The 22397-nt window shown below is 43.1% G+C and overlaps 3 protein-coding genes across 4 annotated transcripts; 1 reads left to right on the top strand and 2 right to left on the bottom strand.

The window, feature by feature from the left end:
• Positions 1 to 545: 545 nt before the first annotated feature.
• Positions 546 to 7434, top strand: tox4a (TOX high mobility group box family member 4 a). 2 transcript variants are annotated; one of them, XM_026148578.1, is made up of 9 exons: positions 546 to 1091; positions 1205 to 1270; positions 1387 to 1674; positions 1766 to 2011; positions 3322 to 3660; positions 3821 to 3901; positions 3994 to 4716; positions 6509 to 6648; positions 6734 to 7434. In XM_026148578.1, exons 1-9 carry the CDS (start codon positions 987 to 989, stop codon positions 6789 to 6791), a joined length of 2046 nt encoding a protein of 681 aa, XP_026004363.1. In that variant the 5' UTR covers positions 546 to 986; the 3' UTR covers positions 6792 to 7434. The 2 variants fall into 2 exon arrangements, with proteins under 2 accessions (XP_026004363.1, XP_026004362.1); XM_026148577.1 differs by having other exon boundaries at positions 1384 to 1674.
• A 402-nt stretch (positions 7435 to 7836) lies between these two features.
• Positions 7837 to 11833, bottom strand: LOC113009921 (E3 ubiquitin/ISG15 ligase TRIM25-like). The gene is made up of 8 exons (XM_026148579.1): positions 11678 to 11833; positions 11247 to 11506; positions 10808 to 11125; positions 10425 to 10517; positions 10264 to 10336; positions 10085 to 10174; positions 9698 to 9754; positions 7837 to 8993 (listed from the first exon to the last, which is right to left on the bottom strand). Exons 2-8 carry the CDS (start codon positions 11502 to 11504, stop codon positions 8461 to 8463), a joined length of 1422 nt encoding a protein of 473 aa, XP_026004364.1. The 5' UTR covers positions 11505 to 11506; positions 11678 to 11833; the 3' UTR covers positions 7837 to 8460.
• A 2013-nt stretch (positions 11834 to 13846) lies between these two features.
• On the bottom strand, positions 13847 to 18397 carry LOC113011394 (zinc finger protein 660). The gene is made up of 4 exons (XM_026150954.1): positions 17997 to 18397; positions 17603 to 17742; positions 17340 to 17421; positions 13847 to 15897 (listed from the first exon to the last, which is right to left on the bottom strand). Exons 1-4 carry the CDS (start codon positions 18238 to 18240, stop codon positions 14966 to 14968), a joined length of 1398 nt encoding a protein of 465 aa, XP_026006739.1. The 5' UTR covers positions 18241 to 18397; the 3' UTR covers positions 13847 to 14965.
• Positions 18398 to 22397: the final 4000 nt, after the last annotated feature.

Here is a 22397-nt window from a genome sequence, read left to right as displayed (position 1 = left end):
ATTGCTGTTACTGTCCATTATGTTGGGATATGTACCATAGTTTTATAAGTAGGCTAGAATTGAGAAGTATATTGATATTCACAAAGAATTAAAGATGAGCAATAGCACCAAGACAGTAAATGTAGGTTTTGTGTTTAGAGCAGACAATTGCATTTCTAAAAAATAAGATGAAATAAAGGGCTCATGAATATTACAACCGAGCCAATAAAATGAAAGCAAACAAGCACTGAACTAGTTAATGAAGGGGATCACTGGTTGTTTGGAAGTGACTTTTGAACTAATTTTAAATCACTACATGTAATACCTACAAAATACTACCTTATAATAATCCTGATATATCATTTTTATATTGGAATAGTCTGATTAGGGACATCGGGTGTGAGGTATGGTTAAAGACTCATTGGACATTTGAGTGCTTTCCTCTAGACCAAAAAAATCTATACGCAGAACAAAAAAAGCGAAACGCCTGTTCTTTCGTTTTCTAAACAAGCTCATGTGGTATTCGTTCATAGCTGTCAGATTGCAACAAAACAAAACAGAACACAGGCACCGCTACACGTGACAGTTACAATTTTTCCCACGGCCCGTGAATCTAGCACGACATACTGCTGTCGGTTAGGAGGGGGCGCTAGTCACAGCAGTAGCAGTAGGTCTCCGGTGTTTGAATGGGTGTGTTTTGGGCCTCCGGTAAACTCTGCCTTGCGAGGCTATAATATAACACATAATATTTAACTAATATGCGAGTTTTTGGTTCCTATGAACTTTGAATCACTCCCCTTATCCTAGTTTCCCCCGAGCTTCACGACGAAGGTACATCTCTTCGAACTCAACGTGATGGTAGTCAGCAGTGTTTAGCTAGCTAGCGACTAGCACCTTTAGTTACTACACGCGTAGCTGCTCTAAATTGGTGTGTGTTTAAAAAAATATCCCATTTTAAACAAATTGAACAGTGTGTGGGGTAGTCTTACCTAATAATTTATTTCACAATGGATCTCAATTTCTACTCTGAGCTCTCGGATGGTTGTGCTCAAAATGTTGACTCAGAGTTTTTGGACTCCCAAGCATATGGTGGATACTCCCAAGGAAATAAGGTAACTCACCGACACCGGTGTTTTTATGAAAGGTCTCTTAGACTAACGGTATCGAACCGGCAGTTTACAGCTAACTATCTGTGGGGTTTTTTTTGGCTTGTTTGTTTTTTAAGTTTTCGGAAGGCAGTGACAGTTATCTCACCATCAGTGGAGCAGGACACCCCTTTTTGTCTTCAGAGGTGAGTGGGTTGCATGAAACTGCATGATGGTACAGTGTCACACGTTTTGCTTATACCGAACCTTCGTCAGTCCATTAGTTACTAACTCATTACCTCTTCTCCTGCACATACAGCAGACATTTCATACTCCTAGTCTGGGGGATGAAGTTTTCGAGATCCCCCCGATTTCCCTTGATCCAGATCCATCGCTGGGTATCAGTGATGCGGTGGCCCACTTTGAGCTGTCAGAGGGAACCGGGGGACCTTCGGGCTCCCGTAGCCTTGTTAGCAACCTTGTGGTAGAAGCCAATGACCCTTCCTTTGCTTCCACCTTTGTAAACTCTGGTTCTCAAGGCCTGGAGCAGCAGAGCCTCGGGGGAATGGGCCAGTCAGGAGGAGGAGCCCTGCTGAGCTCTTCAGCCCTGGTAAGTACCTCACCTGTGGACTCGCACACACGATACTGTTTGTTGAGGGCTGTAAAGGTTTATTTACAGTTTGTATTTTGTGTCTCCACAGGAACTGGGCAACTCTGGTGGTTCTCATTTCAGCAGTTCTTCCCCCATGACCATTGATGTTCAGCTCTGTGACATTGGTCATAGTCTTTTGGGAAGTGGTCACCTTACTACTATTAACCAGTCTGAGCTTTCACTGGGCCTGGGAGGTGAAAACATTGGCCACCCTTCAGAGGCGCCCAAGCAGCCTCTGTCAGCAACACCATCCCCAGCAGGTTCCTTACAGGACGAGGACATGGATGACTTCAAGGTAATAAGAAACACCTGGATCGTTTTTCAACGTAGTATTGGAACTGTAGTTTAGATTACAAACTATTTGCATATTAGTTATAATCCAACTTTTACAGTGAAGTAAACATATAAAATTTTGTGGTTATGTTAACACAAAATCAAACAAGGTAACTTGAGTAAACACTGCGTCCAGTTTAAAAGAACAAAAAGTGTCCCATTAATAAGTCCTAATAAACAAAAAGATGTTGAGATAATTGGTTGCAGCTAGAATAAAAACACCCAGGCCGGCCTAGCACTTGATTCATCTGTTTCCAGAAGCAGATGTTGCTAGTAGCACTCCAGGATAAGAAGGGGGTGCAAAATGTGATCTTGGCCTGTTGGTAACATAAACAATTATAATCAGTACTGCTTCAGGACCATTCTTGGAATGAACCGATCACCTTTTAATGATGCTATGGCTTCACAACTTTGCAAAAAGACCGTACGTAAGAGAAGTTCATCTGCCAGAGAGGCTTGTTATATCCTCCTGAGAACCAGCCCAATCATTTATCTCCTCGGTTTTTTGGTCCATATTTATTTCAGCCCCCATTTAAGTCCTGATATACTAAGTAGAGGACATCCTGGGCTTCCATTGGTATGTCATATGTTTGGGGGGCCTCTTTCAGCACCAAAGAGGAAGGAAATCACAAAAAAAAGTTCAATGGGAATATTCTTTTTTTCCTTGGTTCTCAGGAGGATGTTGTGGAAAGTTGTGTTTTAATGGAAATCAAATCTTCTTAAACGTGACTAATATATATTTTTTCCAATTTACTTTTAACCTGAACAAACTCCATCTGATTTTCTTTAAGATTGAAAATAATAGGTAATGCTAAATTAATTATTTATATACTGGTTTCACACAGGAACAATACCTACAGTTAGCTTCTGACCTGAGAAGAGCAGCTCAGACTGACAGACTCTCCAATGTGGCTTCAATAATGCGATCATGCAAAGAAGAGTAACAATGTCAGACCGATCTGTAGTTATTGAAAGCATTTGATTGCTGTTGTTGATGCTTAATGTGCCACATTTTGCTCATAAGTTTGGGGGCTGGCAATTACTCCTTAGCTTCAGTGATGTACGTTTTTTTTTCTTGACATACATTTATCGCTTAATTTCTTTGAACATCTGACACCGTACATATAGTAAGAGTTACATGAAGAAAATAGAAGAAATTGAGAGAAGGTGGAAAACTTTACCTGCACTGTGAATAACAGTCACTGCTGTGTTGGAGATGATGAAGCTAATGCCTGCTCTCCCATCTCTCCAACTGAATCTCTCCCTTCTCAGAAGAGTGTTCTGGTGGACTCTCCATTGTCTCTCTCCTCTTCCTCTGGTCTCCCCAACATTTCGTCTCACCTGGCTCTTCCATCATCCATTTCTCCTGGAACAGCCCGGAGGGGTGGGGGTAAACCTGCCACACTAGCATCAGCGAATGTGGTTGCTGGAGCGAAAAAAGGAAGGAAGAAGAAAGACCCCAATGAGCCACAAAAGCCGGTTTCAGCGTACGCACTCTTCTTCAGAGACACCCAGGCAGCGATTAAAGGCCAGAACCCCAATGCTTCTTTCGGGGAGGTGTCGAAGATCGTGGCCTCCATGTGGGACAGCCTGGCTGAGGAACAGAAACAGGTGTTTGCGTATAGTTATGCCTTCACTGACAAACAAAGAAGGAATATGTAGAATCCCCCTTTTAAAATGACTCCTTTTTAGCATGTCAGCATTTATTATAATAATTTAGGAAAAAATGCATCAATATAACACAAGCAAACTTCTTTTTCTTTTTTATAAGGTGTACAAGAGAAAGACAGAAGCAGCCAAAAAAGAGTATTTGAAAGCGCTCGCAGCTTACAGAGCCAACCAGCTCTCACAGGTAACGTCATGTTGTCTCTGAAAGAAAACCAGTCCATTGCTGTGCTTCTTGGGACTTACTTTTCTCGTGCATTTAATATGGCCTCATTCTAGCCTGTTACCGAGGAGATGGAAACTGCCCCCTCGCCACCTCCACCTGTGGTTAACTCGACTCCTGCTGCCCTTCCCTCTGCTGGTCACCAGGGAACCCGTGTGGCAAACAGCACCATGGAAGAGAACACCATTACTAACATCTGTGCCTCCAACATCATCCTGGACGTCCCAGAGGTGACCACACGTTCCCGCACGGGGGCAAACAAAGTTTCTGCTCCAGCAGCTTCAGTCGCTCCGACCCAGACCATCACCAAGATCATAATCCCCAAGCACATTCTGCAGGGAGGCGGGCAGGTGGTGACCGTGTTGCCTGGAGGGGTCCGTGCCTTGCAGCCTACCCTCGTGGTATCGAACGCCTCGCGTCAGCCGCCTCCATTGCTGCAGATGCAGAATGCCCCGCCTCCACCTCGGCTCCAGCAGATGGCACCAGCGCCCCCACCTTTACAGGCCAAACCCCGCGAGGGAACACCAGGCCACCCTGTGTCCGTCACAGCTACACCGCCTCCTCCACTTCAGATAAAAATTGTTCCTGCCCCCATTCAGGGAAAACAGGCGCTGCCAATTATTGTCCCTAGCACAGCAGCCTCATCATCTACTGAAACCACACCTGCCCAGGCTCCACCTGTCGTGTCACTGCTGCAAGAAGACGATTCTGCTGAGACGTCAGGCCATGCAGACGACGATGACGACGACGATGTTACAGAAGTGCTTCCTTCAGAAGAGGTAAAGCTAGATCTTTTTAAGGTTCAGTAAACTTGGGGTTTATCCTCTTTTACAGGTGTTAGCACATCTGACTAATTGTGTTGATTTAATTAACAGGTATGTTTCAGTTTTTTAAGGGTATAATATCCCTTCAGTGAGTATAGTTCATTCCAATGAAGAACAAATACTGTAATTAATGTTTTAATATCAAATATTCTAACAATCATTTATTCTGCCTATTGTTTCAGCAGACAGCAGAGATTTCATCATAGGTTTTTGCCCTTTTTTACTCTGATTAAATATCCATTATTATTATTATTATTATTATTACAAATTGATGGAAATACCCGACAAAACGCAGGGAATTCCAAAAATAATTAAAACTCCACAGAGTGTTTCACACAGAAATTGAGTTGGACATATTTTTAAATGAATGAATGAAAAATGTAAATAATGGAGCGTTCCCCTCCATATTTGGAGAAGAACAGTGGAAGACTGTTCAACAACTGTTTGCTGATTTTCACCTCCTCTGTAATATAACACACACAACTTGGGGAAAGTACAAATTCCTGTTTGATTTATCAGTCTATGCAGATTTGCATTGCTTGAGTAATTTCATAAAATTGGTCGGGGGTGTGTGTATCTACATCAAATGTATGAAGCAAGATATATGGAATTATGAAGCAAGAAAAAATGATAACTCTAAATATGTCTTATATTTTATATTTCTTAAAAACCAACTCGATGAGTTTCATGATGTAGTCACCTGAGATGGTTTTCACTTCACAGGTGATCCTTATCAGGGTTCATTTGTGGAGTTTCTTGCCTTCTTAATGGGGTTGAGACCATCAGTTGTGTTGTGCAGAAGTCAGTTTAGTACACAGCTGACAGCACTATTTGACAACTGTTAGAATTCATATCATGGCAAAAAACAACCAGCTAAGTAAAGAGAAACAACAGTACACCATTAGTTTTAGAACTGAAGGTCAGTCAGTCTGGAAAATTGCTAAAACTACGAATGGGCACAAAAACCATCAAGCGCTATGACGAAACTGGCTCACATGAGGACCGTCCCAGGAAAGGAATAGCAAGAGTCACCTCTGCTGCTGAGGATAAATTCATCCAAGTCACCAGCCAGTGAAGTTAACATCCTCAGATTAGAGCCCAGATAAATGGCACACAGAGCTCCAGTAGCAGGCACATCTCTACATCAACTGTTCAGAGGAGACTGCGCAAATCAGGCCTTTATGATCAGACAGCTGCTAAGAAACCACTATTAAGGAAAAGCAACAAGCAGACGGGATTTGTTTGGGCCAAGAAACACAAGGGATGGGCATTTGACCAGTGGGAATCTGTGCTTTGGTCTGATGAGTCCAAATCTGAGATCATTGGTTCTGCCCACGATACAGAAAAGGTGAATGGATGGTCTCCATACTTCATGGTTTCCACTGTGAAGCATGGAGGAGGAGGTGTGATGGTGTGGGGGTGCTTTGTTGGGGATTTATTCAAAACTAGACCAGCATGGCTACCACAGCATCCTATGTGTTCATTCATAGTTTTTGATGCCTTCAGAGAGAATGTACAATGTAAATAGTCATGAAAAGAAAGAAAAACCATTAAATGAGAACTTTTGACTGGTAGTGTATATCAGCGAGTTTGCTGACTTTGACACAAGAGTTTTCTTAATAAAACTAACAAAATTAAAGATATATTCTCACTTCTGATTTTAACATATTGTAACATGGAGAAAAAACAGCTGCGGCAAACCTAGACTTGTGTAAAATCTGCTGATATTAATCCCTTTTTTCTTCAGGAGATGGAGGTGAGTGCGTCGCGGGACACCGCTGCAGTGAAGACTGTGTGCGTAAGGGCAGGCTGCAACAACCCAGCAGTAGAGAGTGAAGACTGGGACAAAGAATACTGCAGTAATGAATGTGTGGCCACTCACTGCAGGTGTGTAGAGGTGAAAGCTGAAGTTGTTTTGTTTTCAGCAACATGTAGAGAAACTTTCTTTTACATGATATTTTCTGTCTTTCAGAGATGTATTTAGGGCATGGTGCTCCATAAAGAATCAGAACATGGGAACAGTGAAGTAACACAGCTGCTGCGGTCCATCACATCAACAGACTTCTTCGTTTTCGCAAGGAATGTGTTGATAGCTGTAGGGTGGATGCAGAACTGGTGCGTTAGAGAAATACATTTCACGATTTGTACACGAAACACAGTTGTTTTTCAGGACAGCTGGTATTGCTGTAATGGAACAGCCCAGTAGTGTTAACCTTGTTACTAAAGGCATGTATGCAGTGTAGATAAATGTGTAATGATATGAGTATGTGTGCCATTTTTAGTGAGGCACCAAGGGGCCTTACGGCAGCTAGTGTGAGATATGATCAAGACAATAATATTCTCTCTCTTAGTTTCTAGTTGTTTATTACAAGTTGTTGACGATCAAAAGAGGACAAAAGCAACTCGTTCGGTGCTCACTGATTTTCTACATCAAGGTTTAAAATCAATGGTTTGGCATTTTTAAGTGTTAATTCCTTTTGTATGAAGAGAGAGAAACTGTAACTGAATGGACTCTTGTTTTGTTAGCAGAGAACGTTTGTATCACTGTAATAACCTGTTTTGTACGGAGGCCTGCCAGACTGATTGTTGCCTTTTTCTTCAAAAATAATCAGACAGTTGTTCAAGAATGCTCAACCTCCATGTTTTGTTAATAAATGAGACAAATTGCTCAAACTTCTGTTTCTGTCCATCTTTTCCCCCAATGCCAGCTTACAAAGGCTTTTTAACTCTCCTGCTTGTAAATTACACACCATGGCTGCAGGGCAGGAGGAAAAGAGGAAGACCTCAGAGGAGCTTCATGGATGTGGTGTGGCAGGTAAGGATGCTAGGGAAAGGGTGAGATGGAGGCAGGTGATCTGCTGTGGCGACCCCTAAAGGGAGCAGGCAAAAATACACAGCTGACTTAGACACACATGCAGTTTTTGGTGCTGTTGCCCTAACTTGACTGTTCTAGCTTGTGTTGGCAAATCTTTAAATGCCAAGTGAATTTATTGACTTTTCACTCTGATCTAATTGTGCCGAGACAAAACTACATTTTGGCTTTCACAGTTATCCTGTCATGGCTTTTATTCAGAAAAGGTTACAGATTCAGGTTGTTCTGAGCTCATTTTCTCAAAAAAGCTGCAAACTCTTCATCGTGCATGTTCAGCCACGTCAAATGTGTCAGCTCACGTTTGACGTGAAGAGAAGGAAAGCTGAGATCGAAACTTATGGATTTCTTGCAGTTGTCTCAGAAGTCATCTATTCTGGTTCCCATATATCTCTCAGATATGGATCAAACTGCATTTTACAAGTAATCAGTTCAAAGGTTTTAAATCATATTCTTGCAGCTATTTTTGCTTTAATTTAGTGTATTTTTAAATATAGCGATAATCCAGTACTTAAATAAAACTGACGGGGTTAAGGTGCATATTTGTTGCAAAAGTGGCACGATGAATTGTCAGATGTTAAAATTCTTACAATTTGTATATCTGGAAGCTATTCAAGACTTGTAAGAAGATTTATATTAAAAATAAGTATCTACAACCAGAAAATCAAGTATTTAACACACTTTGCATGTCATATAAAGCTTCACAATATAAAAATAAATTCCTGAGGTGTGATTTGGCTTTGAAGCATCTTCTCTTTGGTTCAGGCCACTGAACTTGAGGCAGTGTGCACACAGTGTTGTCTGAATGTTGGGACAGTGTGCGGTATTATTCAGGAAGCTTTGACAATGGACACTCGGCTGGGTGGATCCACGTGATGAAGCCCCAAACCCAGACACACTGGCTGACTCAGTTCAGCCTTGAATTCATGCAGCTGTGTGACGGTGGAATCTACAGCACTGAATGAGATGCTGCCCTCCTCGAAATTAACCACCACTGCTATTCGGCTGCTCTGCAAGGCACGAGATACAGGAGTTTTGGTTTTGTTATGGCAGGCAAACAGGTTCCCTTTGCCTTTGTGCACAAGACTCCAGGACTCTGTGTTGTTTCCGAAGGCGCTGGTTTCCTTGCACTTTCGTTGGATGCTCTTGTAGGATACAGCAATGTCCCAGTGCCCCTCAGCCTCCACCTCCCAGACATGGACACCAGAGGAGAAGCACTGGGAGGAGAGGACCTGCGGGGCTTCATCGAAACGGCTGTTACTGTTGGGATAATCCAGCTTTGCGTTCACTCTCTCAGCTGTTTTGAGATCAGCAGACACTCCAAGAACGTGATTGACAGTGTTGAGGTCCAACATGAGAGCTCCTGACAAACAGACACACGACTATAAGTACATTTACATACAGTGTTTTGTTGCTACCCCAGTTTTAAAATAATAATAATACATTTTATTTAGAAGTGCCTTTCAAAACACTTTACAGAACAAATAAGACAAAATCAAAGTCTATTAAGACTTTAAAGCAATTACCTTAGCTTTGTAGCTAAAGCTACCGTAGCTAACCATTAGGAGGTCACCAGATGACCTACCTGCGCTTTTCCTAATTCTCAATCTTGTTTTCCGTTCAATAAATGTTGCAGTCTTACTTTCAATCACTCAATCTCAATATTCTTGTTTCTCCTAATTCTGCCACACTCACAGTTGTCTCAACACAAGCAATACAGTGCAAATGTAAAAGTGAGGTCAGAGGTCAAATGTGACAGGTGTTGTGATTTTGCACCATATAAGTGAAACTGAATTGAATGACTTTAAATCATTATATGGTACTTTATATATCTTGAGAATACACACCACATTTTAAAACAGTTTCTAAGTTATAACACGTTTTGTCAGTTTTCATCCATTAAATCAGTTGACCCTGAAAACCTTGATGGATGTAAGCCAAACAAATTGTACACCCCTGCAAAGCTTTACCAGAATTCATTCAAAACTTTTCAAGCTATCAAGCTTAACAGACAGAATCACACACACGCAAATGCTACCAAAAAAAATAACCTCATGCCAGTCCTACCTTGATCTTCTGTTTCTTTAGGTCTGTAGCTTTTCATGGAATGATAAACCAAACTTTCTATGGAGGGATACATAAATGTTATTCAGACTTCTGAGTGGAACAGAATTAGAGTTTAGTAATTATAGTTTACAAAAAAGCAGATAAAAGGTTTGTTCAGCCCTGCATTACCACACAGACATGAACATTTTGACTTTAAGAAATACGGTATTCACTATCTTGCCAGGAGATGGATATGAAAGCCTCAGAAGAACGTTAGCCTGGCTTAGTATAAAGACTGGAAGCAGGGGTAGCGTCTAGATTAGCACCCAGCAAACAATGCAGGGCTGACAAAGAAAGATTTGCACTGCATAACTCCATCAGTGAAATGGACACTTGAACCCTCCTTACCTGCGATCGTGGAATAGATGTCATGCACGCGGTTCTGTTGCTCGTCCAGCGCTTCTGTCAGCGTCTGGTTCTCCACAGAGAAGTTGTAGGCTGGTTGAAAGAAAGAAAAGGCAGACGTGAGTGAGTTTACACATAGACACAAAAGAAACACAAGAACAAGGGGCTCGGGGTTCTATTACCGTAATAGAGAACTATGAACCAGAGTAAGAGCAGGACTATGGTGACACCGTTGATGGAGTTCATTTTCTGTTTCTGGGTTCAAAGAAAAGGACATTAGCCACAGGAACAAACTGTAAACACCTTGAAATGAGATATTAAGATGTCAGGAAACAGGACTCACGTTATGATGAATGTCTTCTTGCAGTTTTCTTACAGTGTTGCTGGATTCTGTGATTTGATCCATGAGCGTTTTAAAGTGCTGGTCCATGTATTCCTGTCAAATGCACACACAATATTACCTTAAATTGCCTTAACATCTATAAATAGCAATCAGTCTTAGGCTGCGATTCAGATTTTCATTTTGTTTTACTCACATATTAAACAGATATATTTGCAGATATGAAGTTGTTAGTCTCATACATTCATTTTAGCAGTACAGCTGAAATGATCCTACCCCTAACCCTAGACTGGTTGCCCGTGACCAGGTGGATTTTAAGAGGTCAATGAATGAATCAAGATAACCTGATTGTGCAACATTGAGTCCAAGATGGTTATTAAACTCACGGTAAGTTGTCTCCGTAGGACAGTGGAGGTCTCAGTGGCCACGTTAAGCTGCTTGCCCTCCAGTGTGCAAATGCTGCAGATGTAGCGTCTGGATGACTTGCAGTAGTACCTCAGCACCTCATCCTCATGCTGTGGGCACCTCCTCTCTGCGAGGTCGCTCAGCGGTCCCACCAGAGGGTGCCCAGTGAACACTGGCAGCTTCTGGTGGTCCTTGACGTGCTCTTTGCACAGCGACACCTCACACTTTGTACATGTCTTGACAGCCAAGATGTTTTTCTCTGGGCAGTAGTCGCAGTACACACATTTTGTCTGCTTTTCCTGGGGAGAAAATGTCAGATATTGACATGAAGAATGATGTATTGCAGTCCCGCAGAGTTGTTTACACTTTTTAAGACTGCCAAACAGATTTGAGATTCTAAAAAGTGCATCTAGTGGGCACCCTGGTCCTCCTGCTCAGCCTGAAGTCCTCTGCGATGCTGGCCAGCGCGTAGCTCTTCTGCACAGTAACAACCTGACCAAAATGCGCCCTGCAGTCTGGACACTTGAATGGGACGTCTGAGGAGTGATCCATCAGGCCTTCCAGGCATGTCATACACATGCTGTGTCCACAGGGCAGCTGCCGAGGATCCTTGAATATGTCCTGGCACACTGGACACATGAGCATCTCCTCCATCCGGCTTTCCTCTGCATCTTCCATCTCTGAAAATAAAAAATACGAGTGACAGCGAGCGTGGAAAGAGCAAGAAGGAAGGCGTGACATGCAAACTTTTTCCAGCGTCACACTACTGTGGGTCTAAACACTTCCTGTTGAGTTTGCTTTGAATAAACCATCAACCTCAGCATGAAGGCACTCGAAGATTTAATGCCTACCTCGTTATCCAAAAGGTGTCGGAGGCTTGTCGGGATTATTCGTTTTCTGTCTTCGCTACATACATTGCTAAAAGTGAAAGCACCTCAGTGTTATGTTTCATACTTCCTGGTGGGCGGGGCTTACGTGGACTATTCGTTACGTGTTTCCGGTTGCGTCAACGTAGCCTTATTTTTTAAAATACCGAGTCACACTCTGTTAATGTCGGTGCTAGATTTTAAACTGTCAGTCAAAGATTTCCAGGTACTGTGCGTACTTATCCCTAACTTACCATTGTGTTTTTACACTTTTCAGATAATCAACCCAGTCAAACTAAAAGCGTCAGTCAGTTGTGCTGACTCAGTTAATTACCGACACTTAGAAAAAAAGCACGAACAAGAAAATAAAGAAAATGGTAGATTTTACTAACTAAACCCTCTGAATGAACTCAAATAGTGGTCATCGGTAATTTCACGTTATCTCTAACTGATTAATAAAAGGGAGTATATAATACTGAAGGACAGGGTCCTGGTGCTCTCTTTGAAAGCCATGTCCTTCCTCCACTTTGTTCTGCTCGTCCAGTTTTCATGTCAGCGCTTGTCCTCCGCTGTCAGGAAAACTTCAGTTGTTTTCAGAGGAACTCTGTAGAGAACATGCCGGTTAAACACGCAGATAACCTCTCCGAGTAATAACCCTGCGACCGAAATTTCACACTTCTTATTTTTTATTTTTTTTTTTTTTCTGAGAAGCCAACTCAGTGACAATAAGTCTGGAAAGGGTTACAAAGCGGTTTCTAATGCTTTGGGACTCCAGTGAATCAGGGTGAGAGACATCCACAAATGGAGAAAACTTGGACTCCAAAATTACTCCAAAAACACATCAATGACTTTTCCAGGTGGTCACAAAAAACACAAAAAGAACTGCAAACCTCACTTTCATTGAGCTCCATTCTATTCTATTTATGTACTGCCAAATCACAGGTCACCTTAAGGCACTTTATATTGTAAGACCCTCAGATAATAGAGACCTCAACAATAAATAAATAAAAAAACAACCCTATGAGCAGGCACTTGGCAACAGTGGGAAAGAAAAACTTGAATTTAACAGGAAGAAACCTCCAGCAGATCCAGGCTCAGGGAGGGGCGACCATGTGTCATGACTGATTGTGGGTGATGAGAGAATTACAGTATCAGTGCAGGTCAGTAATCACGATGCAATAATAAGAAACAGACAAGGCAAAAATGGCATCCATTGGAGAGCTCCAAGGAGAAAACCACTGCTGACTGAAAAGAACACAAAGTATCGTCTTACATCTGTCAACAGCAAAAAATTCTGTGGACTGACAAGAGTTTTTGGAAGGTTTAAGTCCCTTTACATCTAGCATAAAACCAGCACAGGACATCATAAAGATAACATCATACCAAACATGGTGGTGGTAGTGTGACGGTCTGGGGCTGCTTTGCTGTAATTAATGGAACAATAAATTCTGCTCTCTACCAGGAAAACACATCAACAAAAAAAATGGCCTGTATTTGTATAGCGCTTTTCTAGTCCCTAAAGACCCCAAAGCGCTTTAAACAACCTGTCATTCACACATTCACACACTGGTGATGGCAGCTACATTGTAGCCACAGCCACCCTGGGGGGCACTGACAGAGGCGAGGCTCCTGGACACTGGCACCACTGGGCCCTCTGACCACCACCAGTAGGCAACGGGTGAAGTGTCTTGCCCATGGACACAACGACCGACTGTCCAAGCTGGGGCTTGAACCGGCAACCTTCCGATTACAACGCGAACTCCCAACTTTTGAGCCACGATCGCCCCTAGCAAGTCCACCTCTGAATGACCCAAATATTAAAAAGCATCAGTTTGCAGGCTCTTCATACTCAAAACTCCTCCAATGTGGCTGAATTAAATTAATTATACAAACAAGAGTTCCTTCACTGCCATCTAAAAACCTCATTGCCTGCTATCACAAAGGCTTGATTGCAGTTCTTGCTGCCCAGAGTGGAACAACTAGTTATTAGGTTTATGGGGCAATTAGTTTTTCATAAAGTGGGTTTAAATAGCCGCCTTTCCCAATAATAAATGAAATCAGCATTAAAAGCTGCATTTTGTATTTACATTGGTTTGAATGCTTTGATCTTCACACACAAAATAAACTTTAAAAAAAAATTTTTTTATTGATACAAGAGACAAATGTTCATCAGAAAAAGTTATTAAAAACACTGAAAACAAGATGTTATTCAATGCACATGTAGTTAATAAAAAAAAACCAAAAAAAAAAACCCGTCCCTTAAATGAAGACGAGAGCATATTTGTTACGTTTTAACTTATAAAGTCACCATGAAACATACAGGTCATGGAGAGCAAGACATCTACAGACGGCGAATAATCGTAACGTGCTACAAAGTCAAAGAGTCAGTAATAAGTGACATAAGTGTTAATTAAAACAAAAACAAAGACTTGAAAAACAAATCTATAAAAGATAAGAGTGTATAAAAGCACATCATTTAACGTGAAATGTTGAGAGGTGGAGAACCGTAGGCTTTCCAATACAGACAACCACCAGATATCTCAGGTCTACCCATTAATGCTGTGTTTCAAGACATTTATAACATCTCCATCTCCAAGGAGCACCAGAGCATTTGTAAGCTGGTTAACTGTGCAGTGGCGGGTGGGTTTCCCTGCAATTTGATTGTGCGTTTCTCAGGAGGTTTAATGCCAAAACATGTGTAGTAGTCGCAGTCTTGCAGCCCCATTAATAACCCACAATCACAAAAACTATGGCATGAACTAAACACACAAATTACAGCAGAACCCCCCCCCCCAAAAAAAATTTTGTAGTACAACTCCCCCCCAAAAAATGGCAGTCATTCAGGTCATTGGTCGTCATAGGAGGTGGGACAGAAGAAAAAAAAGAAGGCAGCTGAACTTCTTTAAGTTTAGAAAGATGCTTTGGTTTCAAAAACAAGAAGGTGGAGAGCCTCAGGTAAACCATATTGGGGTTATTGGCCCTGGGAGGTGGTTTCACCCTTAATGTCCCACGTCAGCGACTATGGTGTCAATACCCGGGACATCTTCTTGGATGCGAAACGTCTTTCCAAACCTAAAGACGTCCAGCTGCCTTCTTTTCTCAAGCTCCTAAGATCCAATTACAACCCCAGTTATTTTAGGACAACTCCAAATAAACAATCAACATAAGCAATCTTATGACTTTCACTTCTCTTCTTTAAGTTTCTCGGGACAGCTTCTGTTTATAGTGTCTTCAGTGTGAGGTAGACATCCGTGTGGCTGCTCACAGCTGTTCCTACAGCTTTAAGCCGGCGATCGTTCTGAATGAAGGAACGAAGAGCTCACAGTGGTTCACTTTGTGCTTCTCTAGATTCCTCATGATCCTGAACGTCTTGCCACACGTGGCACAGCTGAAAGGCTTCTCTCCGGAGTGAAACCTCAAGTGCGCTTTTAGGTTGTCTCGCAGCCGAAAGCTTTTACCGCACTGCGTGCAGGTGTGCGGCCTCTCCCCCGTGTGGAACCTCGAGTGGCGGCGGAGACTCTTTCGCAGGGCGAACGTTTTAGAGCACGCAGAACACGAGTACGGCTTTTCTCCGGTGTGGAAGCGCTTGTGCCGCCGGAGGATCTTCCTCCGGCTGAATGTTTTCCCGCAGATGCTGCAAGAGTATCCATCTCGGGAGCGACTGATGACCGTTTGGAGGCGCCATATGTCATTTGCGCATCTGGTGAAGCAGCACAGGCGATGGCCAGTGTGAAGACCTTGATGACGGCGGAGATCTTTTGGCACAGGCCAACCGTTTTTGAGGTCAACGCTGTGAGCTTTGGCAGCGTCGCCCTGAATGTCTGATTCAGGCAACGTGAGAACATTTACCAGCTGCACTGCGCAGGGACGCAGCAGCTTTGGATCTGGCGATGTGAGTTTCAATTTCATCTGGAGATGGTTCTTTGCTTCCTTCTGAGCGTGGACCCACTCCCACACTCCAGTGTGTGCAGGAGTCGCAGCGCCATCAGATGGGGATGGACTGTAGGCAGTGCCTTTAGCTGTGCTGACACTGGCCTGCTGAGGCTCGGCTTGAGCAGGCTTCTCCGATTGATCAACTTTGGGTGTTGGAGACTCCAGCTTAAGGATCAGCGGGCAAACAAACTTCACCTTCTCCCCAGAAGCAGAGTTGTTCGTGTCAGGCTGAATTACAAGAAGCTTCTGATCAGCTGACGTCTCTGTGGAGACTGAAACAGATCACATACATCTTTAATGACACTGAACATTTTCACCGTCCTTTCATAAAGCTTCCCAAACCCCTTCACTCTCTTACAAAATGTCTCTGTCTCTCAGTGGATGCTATGCATGCAAAATAATAGAAGAGGAGCCATCAAATAACAGGGGCAGATACGGTATTTAAAACACTGTCATTACACGTGTCCTCACCTTGTTTTTGTATGTTTGTATGCATGTTAAATAATCCCCACAACTGAAGAATTTGACATTATTTGAAACCATAAAATGTAAAAATGCTCACAAAATGCAACAGCGTGACACTGGCACTCAAACTTTGCAGCTCTACCCCGTCCGAATTCTTGCATCACATGAGTGAGTGCACGATGTGCTTCATGGGAGTGTAATGATGGAAGCACAACGTTCTGAAATGTAACAATCTTTAACCACGGTAATTATTAAAGACAGGTGACAGAGTGCCGTGAGTGACGAGCGGAGCTAGTGTTCTTGCTAATTCATGTAGCTGTGAAGTGAAATGGTCAAGTATCGCTGCTGTTAGCACGACACGGCAGCAACACAACAAAGTGTTTCCAAGTGTTAGCACAGCACACTCTCATGATACACTGTTGTATTACTGTAGGGTCTACCTTACAATATAAAGCACCTTGAGGAGACTGTTGTTGTGATTTGGCGCTGTATAAATAAAATTGAGTCAAACTTTTGTATTGCTACTCTGTGTATAAAAAAAGCATTTAGCCTAAGCCTACTTGCTCCACCACATTATTAAACTATCGCGTGATGCTAAAAATCGATATTTGCAAGAATAATGCCGCATTACAACTTGCGTGCGATACACATCCTGCATCATAGAGGAACACACAGGTTTCTCAATGTTGTGGTTTACTGGTCTGAGGGAGCAAAAAGCCACAGCTTTACTGATGACACTTAACATCAGACAGAAATCCAGGTACTCGTCATAGTATTTACTGTATCTGGTATGTGTGTATATGTACCTGCAGGCACTGTCCATTGGAAAGTAGCATCAAAGCAACTCTCCTATTATGCATGGGAGAGTTGCTATGATGTGTGGAGGGAATATGAAAGAAGTTACAAAAAATAACTTCAATAACTTAATCCTATTGCTTATGATGAATGGATCATTTCCAAACAGAACTGTGCACAGGGTAGATCAGAATACTGCCCATTCTACTTTGCATCAATTATTTATGAATTATTTTACAGAATTTTCGGGTCCTCGCACATTCAGATGCTAGCCTCATGTACCTTGCCCCTTTTCAAGATAAAAGAAAACAACAAAAAGCAAAACAAAACAAATGAGTTATGCAACCAGATCAATTGTACGCTGACTTTTTTTTAATGTAGTATGCATGGTGTGTGTCTAGCATGCATAATGTGTTCATGCTTCCACTGTGTCAGCATAACACAAAGTTCTTACCATGCAAATCAACTTCTGTCTGAGCACCACAGTCAGATGGAGACTCTGCTCCAAGGACGCTCAACTCCACCGTATCCACAACCTGACCAAAGAAGGAACAAGACACATTTGCATGCATGCATCATGACTAGTGCAATGCATACCGCACCTGAAGCATCGCAGTAATAAAAAAAACGGGCAACAGAGAAAAGCAGACCAGGCTTCATAAAGTGCCTGTTCTTCATTCCACAGGTGATTTACAGCCCCTGTAAATTCTTACTGACCGGATCCTTCAGGGATGACCACTCGGGGTCAGCAGGCCCATTATCTTCAGCCAAGAGGATTTCTGGCGGAATGAGGCAACCCTCCATCACCACCTCCTTGCACTCCCTCACATAATCGCTATCCGAGACAAAAGTGAGCCCTACGGAGTAGAGGAGGGGGAGGGTTAACGCTGGCAACTACACTTCAGCTTCGTGCAAGATTGCTTGGTGATATGCAAACATGCATCAAACTATTTCTTTATCGACGTCACAGAACTCTGTTGGAATAACTTTCAAACATGTTTTTATTTATTTTTTTACTGGAGCTAAAAGCCCCACTCGTGTACCAGGAGCTGCAGCAGAGCTGTGAACACAAACAGGAAGTAACGACGTTTAAAGCCTCAGAAACACGAACCATGAAGCAGCGACGGCTCCTCCGCGGTGTCGCCCACTTGCACTCCGATGCTCCGTTTTGTGTCCCCGCTCGATAAAACATCCGAGGTTTCACTTCCCTTCCCGTCCTCACCGCGGCCCAGGTCCACCTCGGATGCTCGGTATCTGCTCTCGAACAGTTTGATTAACTCCACCGAGGCCGCTTTAACCAGCGAGCCTAGCACCGACTCCACCTGCGCCTGGAGGCTCACGACCACCGTCGACATGCTGCCTGTTCCTGCCGTGCAGAAGTTCACACCGTAAAGGAAGTTAAAATTTAGAAGAAGTATTTATTTACCAACCGTATAGCCACATGGTTTGCAGAGGGAAGAGGTGTGTCTACTAGTGGGGGAGGAGTGGCCAAAGGAATGGCCTTCCTCTTCTTTCAGTTTGCTAATTGGCAGCCGGCAAAGACCTTTAAGGTGCATTACCGCCACCTTGTGGATTAGCGTGGTTACTGTCGAAGCCCTACTTCTATAATCTATGTTAGTTTTTCCCAATTGTTTACACACTACTATGTAGGAATACAAAGTAGGAGTACATTTCCCACATACTTTACAGTATTTTCTGGTTTTTTTTAAGTGTGTTTTAAAAAAGTAGGAATCGTGCTTGCAGTGTAGCAGAATTGGTTCAGGGGATTAGTGCATCAGTTACATGTCGTAGCCATTGTGTTTGAAGTACAAGTACAGTAATAGGGCTTTGGAGTTGACGTCACGCTGCAGTATTTTACAGTATACTGTTTTTATTGCAGAGTTGAAAGCTTACCAACATGAGGTGGTCTCCTGAACAGGAGACTGAAATGATAAACATGGTTTCTAGAAAAAACCTCATAACAAATATAAAGAAAAATAATAGAAGACAACAACATATTTCAAAATATTGATAGGGTCAACTTATCAACACTGGACCATCTCTTGCACAGAAATAATCTGAGGATCAACCAGGGTGCCATTTGAACGCAATTCAGAAAGAGTCAAAGAATTGCGATGCAACTATATGCAAGTAAGTCCCACACAATCCCACAATTGATGCATACTCTCAGCACTGTATAAATTACAGCACTGTACAGTAATCATACTCTGAACAAAAAAAAAGGCTTACAGCAAGTCATTATGATGACTGGTAGAAGAATGGTCATAGTGTTTTACATTAAGCACATCAGTGTTCAGTTGGTTCTAATAAATGTCTATTCATGTGATGTTTGTGTGTGTCATTTGAAAACAAAATGCCATTTTGACAAGAAATTATATCGTTTTGAATGTAGCGTTTCATTTACAGGAGAATTGAAGGGTTTTGCCCGTTTTGTGTGTGTGTTTTTTTTATTTCTGTGTGGAGCTCTGACAATACGAGGCATTCTTTCAGGAAAGTGTGTAAACAATTGGGGAAAACTGTAATATGCAATTTCCCCTAAAAATATCTGAGCATCTGCCTTTTTTGCGGATGTAATGTGAAAATACTGCAATCTTCCCCTGGTATATCTATTCTGTATTCCTATATCTGTATTCCTCTCATTCTTTTTAATTCTATATTAAATGTTCCTCATTTTCCCTAATTATCCCACCCTTTTCTGTTTTTGTGTCCATGTGCAGTTTCATTTTTATTTTGAATCTCAACATTGCCTTACTTGTTAATATGATTTGCATATACTGTTTACATGAGCTAAGCTCAGACAAAAGAGAGGTGATTGACAGATAATGGTCAGTTTTGATAACCAAAATTTTACTTAGTTAAATAAAACTTAGAAAGAAAGAATTCTGGAACAGCTTTGTCAGTACATCACGTCTCAAAACTTCATCCTGGATTATGTCCAACCTTCTTGCTTCTTCTTTTTGATGGTGTTTAATAAAGTGACTATCCATAATGATGTGACAAAATAAGCCTGGTCCAAAGGATTCACTGCACTTTAGTGACCTTAACATTGATTGGTAGGTGGTTATAACATTGTGGCTTAGAGCTTATAGTTTTAAAGTGGCTCTTCATGGTGTTCCTGTAAGAGGAATTTCAGAAATAAACTGAAATCAGAGTTTTATTACAGCTTTTAGACACACCCAGGACTCTCATATAAACAAAAATGTAATTTTTCTGTCCCACCTTTATCCCTCCCACCAGTCAAAACAGGATACACAGGGTGTATGCTCTTAAAGACCTTGTGCACTTGCACAAACAGGTAGGCTGGAGTATGAAAATATTATGGCAATGTTTCTGGTTTGCTGCCACAGCGTAATTAGTGCTCATGATAAACATAATTCACTCTGGTTTTATCTTTTAGTACAGCCACCATCCCAGAGTAACGCTATGTTTTCATTCTTGAAGGAAAGCTTTTTCAAGTTCACACTGACTCTGCACAGAAGCACACAGGAAATACAAAACAGAAGGGGGCAAAATAGAGTCCATCAATATTTAACTTATCAAGTCTACCTCTTCATCACTGGAGATATCTTTTCAGTAGCTTGACCTCTAATATTCCCACAGGGAATCAAGCTGAAAATCCTCAAAGAAAATTTAATCCCCTAAACCCTTTGAATTCCCCCAAAATATTTTTCTATCCCACCTCTGTAAATCACTACCTTATCGTGGTGGAGGAGTTTGTGTGTCCCAGGGATCCCAGGGGCTGTGTCCTGGTCCTGGGTGAGGGACCAGACAAGGAGTGATTCAGAAGACCCCCATGAGTAGAACATCAAAGGAACAGTTCATGCCGCCTGGGATAGGGTTTACGGGGGCCCCGACCTGGAGCTGGGCCTGGGGAGGGTGCCCGAGAGTATTCATCTCCCTTTTTCGGGCTGTGGGTCCATCCTCCTGCGGGCGCCCAACACCCGCAGGAGGCGGCGTAGGGGTCGGGTGCATTGTCTGGTGGGCAGTGGCCAGAAGCGGAGGCCCTGGCAGAGCGATCCCCAGGTACCAAGACTAGCAATTGGGACATGGAATGTCACTTCTCTGGTGGGGAAGGAGCCCGAGTTAGAGCGTGAGGTCGAGAGGTACCCACTAGATATAGTTGGGGTCACCTCAATACACTGCTTGGGCTCTGGAACCAGTCTCCTGGAGAGGGGAGGGACTCTATCTCAGTCTGGAGGTGCTGGGTATCCTAGTATCCCCTCGGCTTACTGACTGTACACTGGGGTTTGTTTCCTATTAGGATTTGTTCCCTGTGCCTTTGGGGTCGGGGAATGGGTCCTGACTCTCATCTGCGCTTATGCTCCGAGTGACCGTTCAGAGTACCCAGCCTTCTTGGAGTCCCCGGTCAGGGTGCTTGAGGGTGCTCCGCCCGGGGACTCTGTTGTCCTACTGGGAGACTTCAATGCTCATGTGGGCAATGACAGTGAGAGCTGGAGGGGTGTGATTGGAAGGAACGACCTCTCGGATCTGAACACGAGATCAGGGTCGGTACCTCTGGATTGGAAGACCAGGTGGTGGTTACCAGCTTTAAGAAGGGAGACTGGAGTGTGTGTTCCAACTATACAGGGATCACAATCCTCAGCCTCTCTGGGAAAGTCTCAGCCAGGGTGCTGGAGAGGAGAATCCATCCGTTAGTCGAACCTCGGATACAGGAGGAACAATGCGGTTTTCGTCCTGGTTGTGGAACAATGAACCAGCTCTTTGTTCTCTCAAGGATACTTGAGGGTGCATGGGAGATTGCCCGACCAGTGTACATGCGTTTTGTGGACTTGAAGAAGATATTCGACCGTGTCCCTCGGAGTGTCCTGTGAGAGGTGCTTCGGTAGTATGCGGTGTCTGGCCCATTGCTACAGGCCGTTCGAAGGCAGAAATGAGCTTGCTCCGAAGGGTGGCTGGCCTCTCCCTTAGAGATAGGGTGAGAGGTTCGGCCATCGAGGAAGGGCTCAGAGTAGAGCCGCTGCTCCTCCACATCAAAAGGAGCCAATTGAGGTGGTTCGGGCATCTGATAAGGATGCCTCCTGGGTGCCTCCTGCGTGAGGTGTTCTGGGCATGTCCCACCACCAGTGTGTCCTGGGCAGACCCAGGGTACACTGGTGAGATTATATCTCTCGGCTGGACAAGCTGGAGGAGGTGGCTGGGGAGAGGGAGGTCTAGTATCATCATGGCAAATTTTCTGCCCCTTGGTACCAGCTGAGAATCATTTAAACACGACAACCTACCTGAGTATTGGTGGTAACCATATTATGACCACAGTGTACTCATCTGAAGGTTGCTACAAGAATAATGTGCCATGTCACAAAGCTCAGGTCATTTCAAACTGGTTCTTTAAACATGACAGTGAGTTCATTGTACTCAAATGGCCACAGTCACTAAATTTCAGTACAGTAAAGCAGCGGTCCCCAACCCCTGGGTTTCGGACCGGTACCAGTCCGTGAGTCGTTTGGTACCGGGCCGTGAGAGTTGAGGCTCAGGTTTGAAATGTATGGTTTTC

The sequence above is a fragment of the Astatotilapia calliptera genome, chromosome 18 (assembly GCF_900246225.1).
Source record: "Astatotilapia calliptera chromosome 18, fAstCal1.2, whole genome shotgun sequence".
Lineage (NCBI taxonomy): Eukaryota > Metazoa > Chordata > Actinopteri > Cichliformes > Cichlidae > Astatotilapia > Astatotilapia calliptera.
This window is presented reverse-complemented; position numbering and strand designations above follow the sequence as displayed.